The 20,735-nt window shown below is 40.9% G+C and overlaps 1 protein-coding gene across 1 annotated transcript in view; it reads left to right on the forward strand.

Annotated features, from left to right (window-relative positions):
* Positions 1-2,671: 2,671 nt before the first annotated feature.
* The window catches only part of CLVS1 (clavesin 1), a 102,533-nt gene continuing 84,469 nt past the window's right edge, over positions 2,672-20,735 (forward strand). Inside the window, exons 1-2 of the mRNA XM_066331726.1 lie at positions 2,672-3,128; positions 13,094-13,711. Coding sequence (XP_066187823.1) covers positions 13,323-13,711 — 389 coding nt within the window. The 5' untranslated portion in view covers positions 2,672-3,128; positions 13,094-13,322. The remainder of the gene's footprint in view (positions 3,129-13,093; positions 13,712-20,735) is intronic.

A 20,735-nucleotide genomic window follows, 5' to 3' on the forward strand; every position in this document is an offset into this window, starting at 1 on the left:
ATTGTGGCAGTAGGGAAGGTAAATTTAGAATAAATTTAATATAAAAGTTCTGTTTTACTTTCAGAAAAGGTTGCATAAAATAACCTCCTCTTCAAAACTGATCTATTCCCTCCATGTGTGCAGTCATTTCTGATGCCTTCAGTGACAAACTGTGACTACCAGTATTTTTCTCTCCCCTTAGCTGTGTATATTCAATACTGTAAATGAGAAAGGGCTGCAGCTCAGTCCATACCAGCAAGGGAGTTCCTTACGTCCCAGACATACCTTTATGAAACTCAAAGTTTTATATGTTCAACACTGTTTTTCTTCTGAGATTGTAATGTCAGATGAAGTGTAATGACTGGGACAGTTGCAAAGAATGATATGACCTGGAGCATGGTCTCAGAGTACAGAGTAGATTTTGTACAAAGAAAGTGATGAAGAAGTGATAAAGTGGTGATGAGAAAGAAACCTAAGAATATTTGCACTGGGATCAATATAAGGCCCTGCTGTAATATGTTTAGAGATCTGCTTCTATCATAGTATTGTGGTATATGTCAGTCATCCAGGGGTTCAGCAGGCAGTGGTCACTTAACAGCAACAGTAAGGGAGGAAAAAAACAGATCAATTAAGCTGAATAAAAATATTAAATCCCCCAGTATTAAGCATACATCCAATTTGGCAACTCATTTGACTGCCTAAGGCAGTTGGTTTATAGAGTCATGTTCATTCCATTTAATATTATTAACAATTCCCAGGGAAGTACAGCATAGTTACAGTAGCTAGTACATTAATCTTTATCATATGTGCAAGAGTGGAAGCTTGGAACAGGATTATGAAAACAGAGTGCTTATTCTTTTATCTCCAAACTGATCTCTATGCAGAAAATAATGATCTAATGAGACTACTTACTAACTGAGTATTAACTTCCCAGGGGCTAGAAATACTTTTCCATCATGTGCTGGGACAAATGCGCTTGTGAGAGTTTTGAGCTCTCGGCTTTTGAGCTTCTGCTTCTTCTCTTCCAGTCAATGTAGTTGGTCACAGGATGCAAAAACTTCATATTCTAGTTTGACACATGCTGCGGGCTAAATTAACAGTTCTGCATGGAAATCATTCTAAAAGCACAAGTCATCTTCCTCACAGTTTCCTTTTACCTTTGCTCATTAATTTTGGGGTGTTTCCTCTAAAAAGCAAGTGACTCTGGATGCTTTTTGAAAAAGAGCAGAACCGCCGGATCTTCTCCTTTTAAGGGAAAACAAAGCTGAAAGGAATCCAATTGTGTTCACATTCTCAAAGTCTACTTTGTATGTAAGAACATAAGAGAAGCCAGTACTGGGTCAGATCAAAGGTCCATCTAGCCCAGTGTCTATCTCCAGCAGTGATCAGCACTGGATGGCTGAGGTAGAGAATAAGAGCAGGGCATAGATATAATCATCCTTTCCCAAATATTACTGCAGCCCTCAGCAATTTGTGGAACAAGGTCTTCTTGAGCCAGAGGTTATGACTTCATGTTTCAAGGGCCTTAATGGATTTTTATTTCCACAGATATATCCTACAATTTTCTGAAGTGTGAATTCCTGTGGAAATGAGTTCCACTGATTCACTAAATATTTTGTGAAGAAGTATATTCTCTTGTTTGAATCAAAGCTAGACCCTACTGGGTTTCACTTCTCCTACTTTTAAAAACGGAAATGATACTGAGATATTGTTCAGGTTTATCCTCCTCATGCTGCTCTTTATTATGAAATACTATGAATGATAAAAAAACCCCACCCCACTATTTTATCTACACTTACTCATCTCTCTTTTTTTCCCATGTTGAAGAATCCTACTCTATTTAGCCATTTCCTATGCAGAATCTGTTCTTATCTTTATCATTTACCACCTAGTTCTTCAGTAAACAAGATCTTTCAATGACTGACTCAGGAAACATATCCAAAATAAAAACAGCAAGAAAATCAGCTGACTTTAACCCACCAATTCCCAGGAATTATGCCCCAAAATTCACTCCTGTGCATAACAAATGAAGAAATGCACTTTGCTGGCATATTTAATATGGTTTACTGTATTCATAGGAGCAGATTGATCATTACATCACCCAAAGTCTTCCAAACAGAGTTTAGTATAGGTCTTATGTGGCTTGTACAGAAAGCGATTTTCAGAAGCTAATTTAAGGACAGAATAAATTTCTGTTCTCCTGTTCTTTCCCCACAGCAGCAAAAGCTTACACATCCCTCTAATGAAAGATAGTTTGTGAAGTAGGTAGATGACCTAATCAAAGGACATTATGGAAGGACATTCTAGAAATGTGTTAAGTGTTCTAGGAGACACTGAGAATTCAAGGAGAACAAATTCATTCTGAAAACACCAGCACTACGTTGCTGGGGAAATTCCTGAACCTGAAGTACTTGGAAGAGGGGCTGAGAGAGCGCAGGGGTGAAGCTTGTCCTGTTTTTTACATTCTTCATCCCTCATCAAACATTTGCTATGGGTGCTGTTGGTGACAGTCCCTGCAGTCTGACCCAGACAAACTTCTCTCCTAAACCCAGGCTGCCATGTTCATTAAGGCAGCCCATCGACAACACACGGCCCATTCAGATCGCCCTTTCCACGGCTGCTGTAAATGCCGCAGGAGGCTGTGCTCTGCCCGACTTTCGCTGGGAAAGAGGCGATGCTAGAGAACAGGCGGCGGAGCCACTGCCGCTGGGTGGAAGCCCGCCGAGCTAAGCCCTCCCGGCCGCCAGCAGCCCCTTCCCACCCCTCCCGCGGCGGCGCGGAGCTCCCAGCCCGCATCCCGGGGTGCCGGGAGCGCCGGGAGCCAGCCGGCGGGCGGCAGGAGGGCTTAGGACCCAGGGGGACGGCAGTGGAAGGACCCAGGCTTTGGCGCACACGCCTCCTACCAAAAAAAAAAAAAAAAAAAAAAAAAAAAAAAAGAGAGAGAGAGAGAGGGAAAAAAAAAAAAAATCACAGCCCCGTGCGTGGAGCTGGCGCTCGCTCATTCAGTTTTCTAGAGAGATCTGAGCCGGAACCCGGGAGCCGGGAGATCTTCCTCGCCCACACAGCTCAGCGGCAAGGACATCTACAGAGGGGACAAAACCCACCCCACGAGCCCCCGCCGCCCCACGGCAGCTGCCGGCGCTGTGCAGGTATTTGGATTTGCCTTCTCTCGGGTTGCGCAGGGCGGCTCTCGGCGCTCCCCCCGCCCCGCCGGGCCCGGGATGCGGCGTTTCAGCACCGCCGGGCGGACAGCTCCAGCCTCGGCCGCTCCCCGCCCGGCCTCCGGCTCCCTGCCCGCTCCCTGCCTGACTCCCCTTGCCTGACTTCCCCTGCCTGACTCCCCCTGCCTGACTCCCCCTGCCTGATTCCCCTTGCCTGATTCCCCCTGCCTGCCCTGCTCCCTGCCTGCTCCCTGCCTGCCCTGCTCCCTGCCTGACTCCCCCTGCCTGATTCCCCCTGCCTGCCCTGCTCCCTCCTGCCCCTTCCTGGCTGCTCTGCTCTCCCCTGTCTCCTCCTGACTATCCTGCTCCCCCCTGATCGCCTTGCTTCTTCCCTGTCCTGCTCCGTGTCTCCTGACAGCCCTATTCCCTCCTGTTCCCTGTCTCCTTCCAGCCAAGCTCTCTGCCTGATGTCTGCTCTACTCCTTGCCTGCCCAGCCTGCTGCCTGTCCTGCTCCTCCTGTTCCTTGCCTCCTGACAGCTCTGGCTGCTGACTCCTGCCTGCCCAGCTCCCTACCTGCCCTACCTCCTGCCTCCCAACATACCTCTCCTGTCTGCCAACCTACCTCTCCTGCATCTGCCTCTCTGCTACCTGCCTGCTCTTTGCCCTGGCTGCCTCTTTCCCCTGCTCACTGCCTTCCCTGTCTCTGGCATGTTCCCTGCCTCCACTGCTTGCCTCATGCATCTCCTGACTCCCTACTCTCTGCCTCTTCTGCCTCTTACTTGGCCTGCTCCCTCTTTGTCTCCTTATCCTGCTCCCTGCTTCTCTTTCTTTGCCCTGCTCCCTCTACTTCCCTTACCTCCCCTCCCTCCTCTGCTTCACTTGTCTCCCTTGCCTCTCCTTGCCCTGTTTCCTGCCTCCTGTATATCCTGCCTCTTCCTCCAGTCGTCCTTGCCCTGCTTCTCTGATTCTCTTCTACCTGCCTTCCTGCATTCTGCCTTCCCTGTCTGCTCTCCTTCTCTGCCCTGCTCCCCTGCCTCCTTTCCTCTCTGCCCGTTTCCCCACATTCCTCATTTTCCTGCCCTTTCTTCTCCTACTGTCTTCTTTCTCTATCACTAGCCTCAATCATTCCTGGAAGGGGACATGGGACTGTAAAAATCCACTCAGCAGCCGAGGAGCTGGGCAAGGAAGGAAAAGCGCACAAGTTGGAAGGGAAAGTCCAGATCCAATTTGAGATGGGGGAGAGATGAGAGGCATGCCGAGGAAAGGGCTAAAACTGGGAGTTAAGTTGGTGAAGTAAGGGTTACAGCCAAGAGCTGACATACAGGAGCTGGTCAAACAGCAGCAGATACCTGTTTGCCCCTCAGCAGATCAATGCCTGTTTTGACCAGTTGTACTCATTCCAAAGGGGGATGAGTTATTAAAGGGAGGGGGGAATGTGCCAGGTCAGTCAATTTTATTGCTTTCCTTGTGGTTAACATTGATGGGTGCAGGGAAGAAGTGAGGTGTATCACGTCTAGCATGTGGCTTCTTTGTTGCAGGAAGTAAAGAATTAAGTTTTGGTCTCTGCAAGAAGTGAGTGTGAAATTTATTTACAGAAAATAAAGAGTGTGTATTTATTTACAGAAAATAAATACAAAGCAAATAACAGCTGGAGAAACCCCATGCGTGCTACTGGCCTGACTTTAATTCTGTGTGCAATGGTTTAATCCTGAGAGGGTGAAGAAGGTCATAGAAGACAGGGAGTTTCCCCTTTTCAAAATGCTGATTCCTCGATTTTAACAAGCTCTGTGAATAATTAAGTTAAGGAGCAGATGGCTACTCCTTGTCCATCACTAAATAGTGACAGGATCATATTTGGAAGAAAAAAATTAAATTAGAGAAAGTCTGCTTTCATGCGCTTTCTGAGTGATCAGATGATAACATGGATTATCTCCAGTAATAAAAGTTAATACAATGGCAACATCTACATGAGATATTATGTAACAGTATTATGCCACACACTGCATAGCGAAGGTAGTGGTTTACTTCTTCTAATAATAAGTCAGATAACCTTGTAGAGCTGTTCCTCGTTTGCAGTCTGTACCCCAGCTTGAAGTTTACTGGGGCAGCTTGCGCTGTCATGTATCTGTTATAATTATTTTAAGAATTCTGTTGACTCATCTACTTCTAAAATCTATTGAGTATTTTCTAAAAATCAGGCTTTTGTAAGGCAAACACAAACCCATGAAAGATACTACATACAACCTTTCCTAAAGACCTTAATTTATTAAATCATAATTTATAATTTAAAAACTGTTGCAGGGACAGCATACTCTGAGTAGCCCTGGGTGCTGCTGAGTAGTAGTGTAAGCAGTGCAACTGAGTTCAGCAGTGGAGGAACTGCAGAATCCACGCCATACCATTGGGTCATTCCTTAAACTCTACGTGCCTTGAGCACAGACGTCATTTCACTGAAATATGTAACAGCAGCCTCCTCATCTTCCAAAAAAAGGACCGTGTCAGTTGAAATAGTAATGATCAGCCTCATAAATGGATGGAGAATGTTTCCTTCAAAAAGGCTGTAAACTCATGCAGTTGTTAACTTAAGCATGCAATTATTGAAGAAATTGTGCTATTGCTTGGCAAGTGAATTTTATTTTCTCTCACAGCCTCATACTCTAGTTCTCTCTGGCAAAGACACAAACAAGATGTGACAGTTGGGTACTACTAGTTAAACAAAAAACAAGGAAAAAAGGAAGCAGCATTAGTCTCTTATAGAGTGGAAAAACTGAGCAGAAGTTCACATGGTTTTTATTAGATGAGCTGTAATTCCTTTCCCTCTTGTTCTAATGCTGCTCTGTTGATTTAATTAGAGAATTTCCAAACACTTTAGCGGGATTTTGGTTTGCTTAGTTTGTTTTTTTTTTCTTCAGTAATATTTATAGAAATAAACTCCTTAAGTCTGATATAACTCCTTAAGTTCCTCCACTGAGTAAACAAACCCACACAGTATTGTAAAGTTATATTAAGATTTATTTCTACTAGTTTGGGAGAATTTTATATGAGCTTTGTGTTTGTGCTCAGACTTCAGAAGGAATGAGAGAAAAAAACCCAGGAGGATTGCATGAATTCCTGGGTGCAGAAATCCCTTCCTCTTTCCTTCCCTTTCTCCTTTCCTTCCCTTTCTCCTTCCCTTACCTTTCTTCTTCCCTTCCTTTCCCTTTCTCCTCTCCTTTCCCTTTCTCCTCTCCTTCTCCTTCTCTTTCTCCTTCTCTTTCTCCTTCTCCTTCCCTCCCCTTCCCTTCCCTTCCCTTCCCTTCCCTTCCCTTCCCTTCCCTTCCCTTCCCTTCCCTTCCCTTCCCTTCCCTTCCCTTCCCTTCCCTTCCCTTCCCTTCCCTTCCCTTCCCTTCCCTTCCCTTCCCTTCCCTTCCCTTCCCTTCCCTTCCCTTCCCTTCCCTTCCCTTCCCTTCCCTTCCCTTCCCTTCCCTTCCCTTCCCTTCCCTTCCCTTCCCTTCCCTTCCCTTCCCTTCCCTTCCCTTCCCTTCCCTTCCCTTCCCTTCCCTTCCCTTCCCTTCCCTTCCCTTCCCTTCCCCTCCCTACTACCACACGATATACCACAGATGCTTTTCTCTGACATAACATATAAAACAGAAAGAAGTCAACACTTATATATTACCATTGCATTTCATATTTTTGAAAGAACATAATTTTTCAAAACATGGAGTAAAAGAACTGCAAAATTAGATAAACTTCATGTTATTAAACATGCAGTACTGAATATCTTGTTAATATGTTTTGTTCCTTCTTCTGTATATCTTTGTGCAGGTGTTGTAACACAATTTCTACAGCATTTAGGCATTTTCAGACACCAGTGTTATGATTGTGTGCTCTCAGATTTCTACATATAGCTTCATTATGAGACTTGGAGGTCATAATTCATGTTTTGTATGCTGTTAATTTCTGCTGCAAGGTGTTTCTGTATTATAGGAGGAACTGACCTCTGTTCCATAGCAGCCAGAGTGATTTGCTTGGTGATGCTTGCACTAGGACTGACATGGAAGTTCCTCATAAATCGCTGCTTCTTTGGCACATCACAGGTCAGGCCACACATTCCCATAGGGGTTTGCAGATTACTTGTGATTGGTGAATGCTTAAAATTTAAAAACTATGATTTGAAGAAAAATTTAACCAAATTCTTGAGCTTAAGGCTGTTTTGTTTAACTTTTGTTATTTCTGTGTTGTATAAGTTCCCCTCTTTGGCATGTGGTCCAATTCTTTAATATTCAGATAATAAGTTTTGTACATTTTAGGTCAAAAGATAACAGGGCAGGTATTTAATTTTGTGTTTGCTAGACAACCTTGTCTGTTTCTTCTCCTGCCAGACAGCTTGTAGGAATAGCAGGACAGCTTCAGGTCAGTGCTGCAGACCACAGTATGCCCGACATATTGTGCAGAAAGCAGTGAAGATCAGTTGAGTTTCTGCTGTGTTTTGTGCTGTGCCATGGCTAAATTACCACCACTGGACATTTAGATGTAGCTGAGGGCAATGTGTAACTAAATCAAGCTAATCAGAAGATTGTAGAATGAGTAGGAATGCACGATGTGTTTTTTTTACTGAACTGAAGGAAATGTTAGTTTTTGTACCTGAACGGAGAGATTCCATCCTGGGAAAATGTGAGAAACCATCAAATTCCCCACACAGCTGTTACAGTCACAAACATTCACTATTTTCATAATGACAAGAAGCAACAAATCCCTAGTGTAGGTTTACAGGAGCACCAGTACTTGGAGCAGAAAGACTTGCAGTATTTAACTCATTTATGCTCACTGGGACAATCTAGTCCCTTAAGAAAGACTACAGAGAAATAGTGGTGAGGCCACAGTTGGAGAACTGTGTCCTCTTCTGGGTTCCCCAGTATGACGGAGACATGAACATGTAAGAGAAAGTCCAACAAAGGGTCAAGGGAATGATGAGGAAAATTCCCTGGATGTTAACATGTAGGTTTATGGCTTTGGAGAGATATGATGTGTTCCCAGCTCTGTGAAATGTGTCCTCTGGGATGTCAGGCAAATCACTCAGGGCTGTGCTTCTCCCCACAATCTGTGAAAGATTCCAGAGTCTCACAGCCAAGGGAAAAAGAGAGTCAGTTTTGCTCACTGCTCTTTTGAAATTGGTTCATGGAGTTGGTGTAGGGATCCTTTCTAGGTCTGACTACTTCACTTCCAGTGCAGGGTTCTACTAAGGTACCACAAGGCCACAAAGGGCCATAGGAACCATTCCCATTGGTACAAGTATGGATTAATCCCCCCTGTCCTTATGGAGCTACCCTGCTAAGCAGAATATAGCCTGAAGAGATTTTCCAGAATTAACATCAAAATATTTTTCAAAAAGAAATTTAATGAGATGACGCCCATAGTTTGAGATAAAATCATTCTATATTACCATTTTCCCTCCCTCCTTGCCCACTCCCTTCCTCTCTGGCATGATTTCAGCAGCTAATATCTATAAATGCTAGGGGTTAGGAATTATATAATGAGCCAAACCTTAGCAGTGATGCCTCTTAATATCAGGTGAGGATGAAATGTTAGTGCCTTCTCAGTTTGAGAACTGGTAATGAAATTTCACATGGCAGATAGCATTGGACTGGATGGAAAACACTCGGTAGATTGAGACAGCTAAAATCTTTCTGGAACTGAATTGGATGAGGAAGGGCCAAATGGACATGTGGTGCTTAAAGGAGCGAGTGGTGTTGCAGGGACTGGTATGTGGATAGGAACAAAATGATCCAGACAATTGCCATCATCAGTGAAGGCAGGTTTGGCCAATTTTCTAGGGCAGGCAGTGCAAATAGGGATTGAATGCTGACCCAGATGCTGTCATTGAAGAGAGAGAAGTAAGGCATATTCAATTTATATAGTAAATACGACTATACAGTTTACATTTTGTAATTACTTTTTTTTTTTTTTTTTTTTTTTTTTTTTTTTTTAGGATCATGCACAAAAAATATAAGCTGCTTGTCTGAAAATTGTATCCCATTTTCAGTATGTTGTCCATGCTGAACACTCACTGTCGCTTGTCATTCCCTTGCTGGGACTGAAAATTAATTAGCCAAAGTTGTATGTGACACCATAATTTTGGTGGAAATTTCCTTCCTTGTTTTGGTTTTAGTATGTTGTGTTTCAAACCTCTGTAATTTTTCTTTTTTTCATTTAAGGCTGAATTTTGTTCCTTTGGAGGGATGATTTATTATAAGTGGTTGTGAAAAGACGTTAGAAGAGCAAATAGTCCCTTGGGAACAAAGAGTCAGTCACAAGATAGAAAAACAGCTGTTGAGACTATAACACACTCTCGTGTGCCAATGTACAGCAACAATGTTCAAAATAGGCAAAGAAGGCCAGTATCTTCATTTGGAAGAAAAAACAACCCTGCACCAAACTGAACAAAGATGTAAACATCTAAAAAATTGGCAGATGGATTAGAGCTGTACACAACACCGGAAGAGAAGGAGAGATTGCCGTGTGTGGGAGGAGGTGAAAATGGAGATGAAGCTTCTGTTATATCTTGGGAATCAGAATAAATCAGAACCATTTAAGAAAGTGCAGCAACAGTTAAACTGGGTAGTTATGGAGTGCTAAATTTATTGTAAAAGTTAGCAATGGGAGAACCAAATCCTTCACTGATGTATATCAGGCTCCTTGAAGGTAATGATGCTAGTGTGGATTGCTACATTCATGATTTGCCCTATGATTTCTGAAGTGACAAAATTGCTCATACATATTTTAGATTATTTTTCAATTTTTCAGTATATAACTTCACACCAATAAAGTATTTTAATGCAGTCTGTTCCGGGTGATAATCGGGGTAATCTATAGATAACTGTAATCCATGGTTATAGCTCAGCTCACTATCAGAAAACTCTGAAACGCATTTTAATATGTTTTTTTTGTTAGAATTACGATCTCTAAGTTGTTTTTTGGCAACAACATCTGACAAGGAAGGACTCTGTCGCCCTCACCTTGGAATAATCCTGAGCATTTGAATTAGTTAAAAACAGTAGGAAACTTTAATAAAGATAAATAGAATTTTTGACATTAAATAGTTGGGGTACCAATAAAAAAGGCCAGACTTTATTTCAAATCTCATTTTCTCCTGGAGCAGACTGCATTTGACCTTTCAAGAATTTGCCTTATTGCCAAAGAAGCATCTTGGTGGACATAGGAGACAGAAAAGGAGCAGAGGAAGGGACAGTTTTACTCCCATAAACCCCTAGAAAATGAATGAACCACTGGGAATTGTGTGTGTGCATCACTGTTATCTGCTGCTAATCCTTGTATGTTTTAGAACAGGTCCAGAGAAGGGCCACAAAAGTGATCAGAGAGCTGGAGCACCTCTCTTATGAAGACAGGCTGATAGAGTTGAGTGGTTCAGTTGGAGAAGAAAAGCCTCCAGGGAGACCTCACAGCAGCTGTCCAGTACCTAAAGGGGGCTTACAAGAAAGATGATCACAGACTTTTTGTTAGGGCCAGTAGTAATAGGGCAAGGACTAACATTTTTAAACTGCAAGAGGACAGATTCAGATTGGATATAAAGAAGATTTTTTTTTTTTTTATATTATGAGGGTGGTAAAGCTCTGAAACAAGTTTCCCAGAGAAGTTGTGAATGCTCAAACACTGGAAGTGTTCAAGGCCAGGTGGAATGAAGCTTTGAAAAACTTGATCCAGTAAAAGATGTCCCTGCCCATGACAGGGAGGTTGGACCACATGACCTTCAAAGATCCCCTCCAAAGTAAAACATTCTCTGATTCCACAATTTTGTGATTCTAAGCCACAGGAACACCAAAGTTGTTGTAATTCTTACAAGGTACTAAGCCAGAGCCAATGCAGACCCCAGATAAACTTCTTGCTTCCAGATCTTTGCATAACACCCTTGGGAACAAAGAGTTTCCATACTCTACACTTGCTGTTAAAACTAGGGAGGGACCAATCCTGGCACCACAGTCCCCTAATGACAGTTTCACTTTTAAATAATTCTAGCTGTCCTAACTAGCTCATGGAAGCATTGTAACTATACCCACGATTTATGCAAGAAAATGCTGGTGTCACCATTAATATGAGATCTCAGTCCCAAAATATTAGCCTGCTTTCTCTATGGCCTACTGTAATTTTACATCATTGGAATTTGGTTGATACCATTGGAGTTATTCTAATTTGGTCTAATAAAGGCAAGAGTAAAGAAAATAGCTTAGTTTATTTTTATGTAAGGAATCCACCTTTATTACAGCTCTAGTTTCTTTAAGAATTGAATAACCTGCACTCATGGACTACCACTCAAAACAGGGGGACTCATTTGCCCTCCATAATGCCTTTTCAAAGACCTCTTTTCTCCCAGCTCTGCCTTTCCTGGAGTTTTCCCAGGCTGATCAATCATCAGATACTCTGCTCTGCAGGTAGCTCTTTTCAACTCCAGCTCCACAGTGAATACAGAAAAATGGTGCTTAATAAACTCTCCTTTGTGTCACCCACAGAAAACTCCAATTCATATTGCTGTTAAATGAAAAGCTTATCTCCCACCACAAACGTCCTTTAAGCAAATATGCAGAAACACTCTGTATTTAAATTTTGGGATTTCGTCCCGGGGCTGCAGCTGTGGCATCTAAAATGTACTTTTTTATCAATAACATGCAAGGTCACAAAGCAGAGAACCGAGGCATCCCTTGAGCTCATTGACTTCCAGGTCCTGCAACATAACTTTGAGCAAATCCAGGACCAAGAAATGCTTTGGCTGCTGCTCTCCCCTTTGTTTGATCTGAGAATGCTGAACTCAGGGGAGCAGCTGAATGAAATGGTTGTTTTGCTATAAATAATTCATAACTTTCCAAACAGCTTTCTTCAAATACAAAAAGTGTGTCTTTTCACTGAGAGATTCCCTTTAAAATTTTAAAACCATTTTTCTTTTTCAGAAATTAAAAAGAGAGATCAGTTAAGCAGTGGTGGTGAGGAGGTAGGGGGTTTGCTTGTCTGTTTCTGTGATGGCTGAAAAAGTGTATGGATCTTGATCTTTCCTCACACATTGGAACAGACCTTGATCTTATTTCACACAAGTGTAGCTACACAGACTTCGATGACAGCCTCTTGCTAATTATGTCACTGAAATGTAAGAGATTCACTGTACCATTTTGCTCATACATAACAGCTTAAGCAGATTTTCTTCTAACACTTGTAAAAACAAATTCTCAGTAAAGTATGAAAATCAAAATGAAATTCAGAAGTAGGTATTCAGGAAAGCTACAATATACTGAAAAAAGGAATTTTGAATAAAATACATCTCTTTTCAACTAAAACACCAACTCTGCCAGATTGGATACATCAAGAACCTTATTTGAGGAGAGTTTCCCATGAAGACATACTGAGTCTCCATGGGAAATATTTCCAGTGAGTTTCTAAAAAGTAAAAATTATCCCTAGTATTGGTGTAATTTTGGGTGTTTTAAAATCAGTTTTTCAGTCAGCTAAAGGGTCCTATTCAAGGAGAGCTACAAGCTGATAGTACAATTTATTAAACCAAACCAAAGAGTTGTTCTACTTAGTATGATGAAGGTAAATCTGTCTGCTTATGAAGTTGAAATGCTGTGAAAAAATTACTATTATTTTTGCTGTTATTGTCCTTGACTTGAAGTTAGTGATGCTGCAACTCCCACACTTCTGTAAGCAAACTTTGAGAAGGGTATTTCAATAGCAAGTTGATACAGCTTAGTGTTAATTGTCAATAAATCAGATTGCCTTTCTGAAAGCCTGAAAAACATATACTCAAGCTGTTAGTGACTGCCTTATCTAAAATCCATCCATTCTGAAATTATGTGACTGTTATCCTCCTACACAAAAAAAATTTATGGCTAAATAAATTCAGGAATGCAATCCTACAAGCTTTATATACACATTTAATCTTTCTTTTATATATTTTCTTTTTCTTTTAGTAAGTGACGGAATAAACAACACTTTCCTTTGGATGGATTATAGTACATGTGAACTGCCTGTTACTCCACAAGAATAAGAAAAGGCCTTTGCTTTTACTTGTTAAATATCATCTTGATAGCAAAAAACATCTGAATGGCTCACGCTCACAGCAGACCATCAGTTGAATGGGATCAGCACTTCTACTAAAATATCCGAAGTTAAGGATTTGGAAAAGAGGTTTTTGCAGAGATGACCCATTTGCAAGCTGGACTTAGTCCAGAGACTATAGAGAAAGCCCGCCTGGAACTGAATGAGAACCCAGACATTTTGCACCAGGATATCCAGCAAGTCAGAGACATGATCATCACGAGGCCTGACATTGGGTTTTTACGTACAGATGATGCCTTCATCTTGAGATTTCTCCGAGCCAGAAAGTTTCACCAAACTGAGGCCTTCAGACTGCTGGCTCAGTACTTCCAATACCGCCAATTAAATCTGGATATGTTCAAAAATTTCAAGGCTGATGACCCAGGAATCAAACGGGCTCTGACAGATGGGTTTCCAGGAGTACTGGAAAATCGTGACCACTGCGGCAGGAAGATTCTTCTGCTTTTTGCGGCCAACTGGGATCAGAGTAGGTAAATGTAGATAGTGTCCTTATCTTTTTACACACACTCACACTCAACTCGTAATGGAATATTTGTGGCCACCTTTGGAGCAGCAAGGCCATTTTCAGCAAAAGATTTTGTAACCATATCTCCATTACACTCTAACTTCCATCTCACCTGACCACATGTCAGTCCTCATTCTTAGGACATAGGACTACTGAGAGTTAAGGCTACATCAGTGTGTCATATGTAGCTGATGTAGGAGTTTTTTTAAGAAATATTTCCAAATTTTAGCCAGATAATATCTTTTTGCTATAGGTACATTAATGTCTATACAATTACTTCAGCTGTATCATGGACCAGCCAAACAGGTTGACAGAAAGCCTCTCAAAACATATGGAGATTCTTGTAGCTCTCCTGGTGAAGAAGAAACTGACAATATTTATTCTATCTTCAGGCTTTCTACCAGATTGCTTGTTTGTTTGAACCATTTTGGGAATTGCAGCCTCTGCTCTCTTACCACAAACTTCATTGTGATTTCAAACACTCTGGTTGCTCTGTGTTGTTGGTCTGATAAATGGGAGATTCACACAAAGCAAGTTTTCTGTTCAGGCTATTTCTTTGTGGAGTGGTATGAACAAAGATACCTCCCAGCCTTTATTATAAAATAATGTCCTTAAATGTTAATGTGATTAGTCAGCTTTCACTACCTATTTGAAGTGGTACAGAGAAAAGGGGCTACTCCAGGAATATCAGGTTCACACTGTCCTTGTCTTTGTAAGTTCTTCCATACCATTTTCCTTGCCTTCATGATGAAATGGAGAAGTGTAATCAGCTGTAGGGTTGAATCTTGATTAAAATCATATGAAAGAACAAAATTCAGATTCAGGTTTTAAGTGCCATCAGTTCTGATGATTTCCGGGTAGGATTTTTTCTCGCCATGGTCTAAAACTTTTGATGGAAAAGTCTTATCCTTAAGTCAATAGATTGGAGCTTTGAATTTACATCATAGAAATTATTAAAGAACAAAACACATATGCCTGCAATTTTTCATTGTTATTTATTTTCTGGGAAAACCTTTAATTGCCATGAGAAAAGCAGAGTTCAGGAGTGTTTCTGATTTTCATTTGCATGTGAATAAATGTACAGAAAATGATACAGAAGCGTGTTACTTTGCATAATCAAACCTGTTTGGTGAAATCGTGAACTGAGGGCAGTAATAAAAGTCCTATTAACTACAAAGAGGCCAGCAGTTTATCTCCTGTCTTTCTGAACTGCAAGTTTGCCTTTCTTTCAACCACAAAGCTCTTCTGTTAGCAATTGGCCTGAAAAGAAAGATGAATGCACAGGTATCTGGAATTAATAGAAAGCATCAGCTTTAGAGGACAGAAGCACTGTGGCTCTGCTGGTTGCATTAAGGGATTTAGGTATTACATAGAGCCAACTTTGGGTTTCTGATCCCTCAACAAAAGGAATCTTTGTGATTAACCTTGTACATAAGGTCCTGCTTTTGTAAAGCTGAGCGTGCTGGTGTCTAAGGTTCCCATAATGAAATTTTGACAGAATAATAACTCCTGTCAGGTTTTGGCTCAGATTTTCAACAAGACCTTTAACATGTATCCATGTGTGTGTGTGTGCAAAAACCAAAGCAAACCTGCATATTTCTGAAAATATAATTTTAACCTTCAAAGAAGAAAAGCTGAGGTAAATAGCATAGGATGTACCTTCCTAAGACTCCTCAGTGGCATTAAAAATCATGTGCAAGTTTTACCTCAGTTCAGCCACTGAACCTCAGCTCTTCTGTGGATTCAGATGACAAGAAGCTTTTTCTATGGGCTTTTGCAGCACTCCAGGTGCAACAGGGATTTGGGACAGGAATTGGGCTGTAAGTAAATGGATGTCCTCCTACTTTTTTGCTGCCTAAAGGCATCAGCAAGAGGAAAAGCTGTTAAGGAAAAGGAAGTGGTGAGTGCAATGTCCTATTAAGCAGCATAGGAGCAGGTTATTGACCAGAAGAAACACAAATTTTACAAAAAAGTTCAAACAGGCATTGTGCGCCTAAGATACATCTTACATAAATGTATCTTAGGTGACCTTTCTGCAGATGTGTCTTTAGTGATGGCAAGATGTTCACAACTCCCATTTCAGCTGAATGCTGCTGGAATCAGCTGTGATGTTGACATGCAAGAGTAAGAGCTCACCCTTCAGCCTACCCTTCTTTACTTTAATCTCTTTTGCCACTGGCTGTGCCTTCTCTTTCTTTGTGATCAAATTCTAATTTATGAGGAGTTGTTTATAAAGAAATAATAATTTTAAGCATCTGTTAAAATCAGAATAGCTATAGTCCATAAATTGATTTTCAATCCAGACATCCTTACCATTTATGCACGTGGTAGTATGGCTGATGTTGGCATTACATGTCATAGAGGCAGAAGAATCCTTTACATTTTCTGTGCTTATAAATATATTGATTTTTAACAGGAAATGTCATTATTTGTGTAATATGACTGCTTAGAAAAATCAGATCCAAGATGTTTCTAAGGTATTCTCTGTATCAAAGATAGATTTTCCATGTAAACTTCTACGAACATTTGTAATTTCAGCAACCAGAACACAACAGATAGACCTGACATCTCTAGCAAACTAGATTTTAATTTCCAGTCTAAATGTTTCCAGCTTCAGCTTCTAGCTGCTAGATCATGTTAGTCTAAACATACCACAAAAATATGACATCTTCCCGTGTTTGTACTTTTGTGTCCTGACCATCCTGACCATGTCACATTTAACCTATTTCTGAGTTCACTGGGGAGGCAGTCACTGCCGAGCAACAAGAAGATGGTGCATTAGTGACTCTGCAGCAGAGGTTCTTGTGTTCACCTTTAACCATGGGGAAGTAAAACAGCTAAACACCCTTTTCCTCAAGGAAAAAACAACTTTGTGTTGTCCACAAGGTAAAGAACACAGCTCTGAGCAGCCAGCTCAGCAAAGATAATGTTCTGCAAAGTATGTATCATAATGTATCGCAATACATTTAAGATGCCAAAACTTAAACAGTTTTAGCTTCTTTACTCTCCCTCAAATTGGGAAGATTTTCCAGGTTTAAAATACTCTTCATCTTTCTTTTCTGGAATGTTCCTATCATTTTTGGAACTTGAAACTTCAGTAAGCGCCTATCAACTTAGGAATAGTTGTTGCTAAGGTGCAGGTGGATGAACTGAATAAAATTTTTTACTAATAAATCATCAAGTGATAACCCTATCTCATCCGTTCTGTAGTTTCCTCCTTTTAGACACAAGATTGTCGCTCTGTTCTTAACTCCTCTGTCCCATTTTGAGCTCATGTTCAGCTCAAATTTGCTTTCAAGTCAGTTTCCTAAAATACAAATGCCACTGGTAAATGTGTCATACATTCTCATCCATAATGTGGGCACAGTCTAGCATGTGATTCACGCTCTTGTGCAGAGCTAAACGTGTCCTGCTCCCCAGTAATTTCAAGGGGTTTTGTGACATCTGCAAAGCTCATTGGCAAGAATTTCATTTTTGTTTCCACATAGTGAAAAAAAGTTAATGATGATTGTTTTGACCAAAACCTCTTTGATGACAGGGGAAAAAAACCACAGGGGATGATAATTCTTATTGCCAAATCACTAGCTGAGACCTGTCATGGTTCCAGAGTTACTCTAATTTAGCATGCTCTGCATAGGTTTGATTTCTCTCCATTGTTCAGGAATATTTCTTAGAGATTCTTAGAGATGATGTTATCACTTTCTTTCTAGGTCCTGCACGGCTTATTTTGGATCTGTTAGTTAATCACATATTCAATACCTTCATTTTCACTTATTCAAAATGGAATAAATGAAAATGAACAGATGAATAGAAAAGAAAGAGATCAGATAAGTTCCACAGTGAGGAAGAAGAAAGCTATTGAGCTGCATTACTGTACACTAGTACACAGAGGGACATTTTTCAGTTTGATCAGAACTCAAGGTGTGAATCCACCTGAAACCCACAAAGAATTTTACACCACTGCTTACAGAGCACCTTGTTTGGAATGCAAATTTGTGCAGCAATAAAGACAGATTAGGATGTCAAACTGATCATGTAATGAATTTTTTTGATTAAATAATTTGCATGATAAAAAATTCCAGTTTGTAAAACAAACAAATGCATACATACAGTTTTGATGAGACCTGAACAAGGATTTCATGGAAAAAACAATGTTCCATGTGCTGGAATACAAATACACTTTCTTACACTTTTTCATTTCATCACTCTCACCAAATCTGAGCAGTCTTCTGATCCACCTGTAGTCACACTGAAGCTTTTAAAGAAGTTAGGTAGGAGAGTCTTCTCAGCTGTTGGATTGGGGAAAGCCTTCAGTAACTTCGACAGCTGTTCCTACATCTGCTGCTGTCTTCTAATACACACTTCTTGTACACCAGGGAGATGGAGTTTTGGGTGAACAAATAATTCAGCAGAAGGTGTTCATTAATCTTCCAAGCAAAGTGTTTCTTTCAAGGTTGTTCAGCCACAGTAAAATTTATTTTTGTGTAGAGAACCAGAAGAAGGACTCCAATCACAATCCTCTGCAAATAGAGCTTGGAGTAGGGGACAGAATGTTTTTCATAGGTTTTTTTCAGTAAGATGGTAATTAATTTCTGTCTTCATGTCTGTGCCTTAGAAGCTGTCACATAGCTCCAAAAATTCTGTGAGTCAGACAGAGAAAATCTGCTGCTTTGTTTACAGCATATAATCCCAAGTTCACTGCTAGCCATAAACCATCTTTTATTACCCAGGGAATCTCAAATGCCAGATACTTACCATTCTGTAGGACAGTGTAGTGGGGCTAAAGGGAAAGGAAATATTCTGACATAGAGGTAAACCAACAGCTATAAATATTTTAAAGGATCATGATAAAACCCAAGTATGTCCTTCCTGAGAATGCTCGAAGTGTTGTAATTGCAAGGATATTATCATCACCAGATCCTGTTACTGTAAAAGAATACATTTCAAGTGCTGGTTGTTCTAATATATTTCAAGCATAGTCTCAGATGCTTAATAGAATATGAGGGAATAAACATCTGTTGAGATTGATTTATAGTCACAGGAGAACTGTGGCAATAATTCAGCCTCATGTCTGTTTATCATGAGAGATTACAGCTGAAGTGCAGCCAGCCCTAACGCCATAATGATTTTTACACATCGAGCCTTTGGGTTTGGTTAGGAGTTGGTGATTCTGTATTGGGAGATGCTTACAGTAATGCAGATTGACATCGTGGTTCAAGCATTGCATTGACCAACAAAGAGCTTAGAAGTACTCTGCATAAACAAATTATTTCATAAAAAATTATGAAATAATTCATATTTCACTACTGAGCTGGTCTGAAGTGGTAGCAGAATTCAGGATAGGCGAAGGCAGCATAGCAGAAGCAGAATACTCATTTTGAAGAGTAACAGATGTGCAAATTAAATGTTGGACAAAGAAGACAAAAAGAAGCTCTGTCTTGAAATGTTTTAATTTGCTTGCAGGCGGCAACTTAATTCAGTTAGTACCATTTATTACAGAAGCCATATTTGGGAAGGCAATTGTAGTCCATATGAATGACAGCAGGATGACATACACAAATGAGAATCCTGTGTCGGGCTGCATAGGGAATCCAAGAAGACAGAGAAAATGTCTGAAAAAGAGAAAGAAAAACAACAGCTGGGAAAGTTATGAAGCATATGTTGAAGAAGGAGAGAAGCCTGATTGAAAAGAAAAAATAAACTCCATGGAGAGCGATTGGCAATCAAACACATTTTGTAGAGGGAAGAGGTGACTGGATGGTGTTGGGCTGAGGGCTGATTGAAGAGCTGTGAAGGACAGTGCCTGGGGGTGAGAAACACAGTTGCAGGAGCTCACCCGTAGGATAAAGCAGGAAAATGTAGGGCAGAGTGGAAAGTGGCTCTGTGCCACCTTCTTCCTGTGGCAAAAAGAAACTAAATCCAATCCCCACGCTTTATAAAGTGGAAAGAAGGACAGTTGATAAATATATGTATATATATATAAACACATATACACAGCAAACACATAGGCACACATACACATCCCCTGCTTTATTTCCCTGACTTTCAAAAAGGCTCAATTTTTTGCTGGTTGATGTCTGGGTGTCAGAAAAGAAAAACTGCATACAGTTGTGATAGCACCTGTCCCTAAAAGAAGGACCCATAGTCCTATGTGGGCTGTATATGTCATCCTCACAGATGGGATCTGCAAAAGAACACTATAACAGAGCTGCACCCACAGAATAGTAGGAAACCAAGCAATGTGACACCCCACATGGTTCTTTGCCCTTTTGAACTTTGGAAACTGCTGGAAACCATGAATGAATGCTGTTATAAATAGCAGCTTTTTGAGGTGAGGCTTTGTAGGAGGAGACCAGAACACTTTTTTTTTGTCACAACACTCCTCACATCAGGTTTTCTAAATATCTAATATTCTGATCTGTTTCTCGCTTGCCAACCAAACTAAAAGCAGCTAAGGCAAATTCAGGCACTGCAGCAGGAACGGACTGAAAAGAGTCAGGGAAGGAAAAAAATAAGTCTCTGGCCAGCTATTTCGTAAGCTACAGGCAGTAGAAGCATCAGGGAAGAATGAAAATACTGAGCTGGAATCCTTAAATACATTTGAAAATTTAAAATTGTAATACTCCCTTGATGTATTATTTCCCCAGGCCATGATTTATTTTAGACTCTTTCCTCTGAACTTTGAGCTCTGTATCAATTGCATTTTACATTGAAATGTCTGGGGTTTTTCACTCTGGCGTGTGATGAGCATCCTCTAATTCCAGCACCCTCTGAACAGCACAAGGGATGATTAGGAACGGGGATGTTAGCAGATGATGTGATTCCACAGGAGTTAGAGTAGACAGCATGAAATTGGTCAGGATACGAATGTTGAGGGTGGCTGCTCAGTTCCATGGAATGGCTGAACATCACTCTGGGGTCAATTCTACCCTGCCACCACAGTCACGCTGCTTCAGGGTATTTCTTTGCCTTGGTGAGGGTGGAGGATG

This window comes from Sylvia atricapilla, chromosome 1 (genome assembly GCF_009819655.1).
Source record: "Sylvia atricapilla isolate bSylAtr1 chromosome 1, bSylAtr1.pri, whole genome shotgun sequence".
NCBI lineage: Eukaryota > Metazoa > Chordata > Aves > Passeriformes > Sylviidae > Sylvia > Sylvia atricapilla.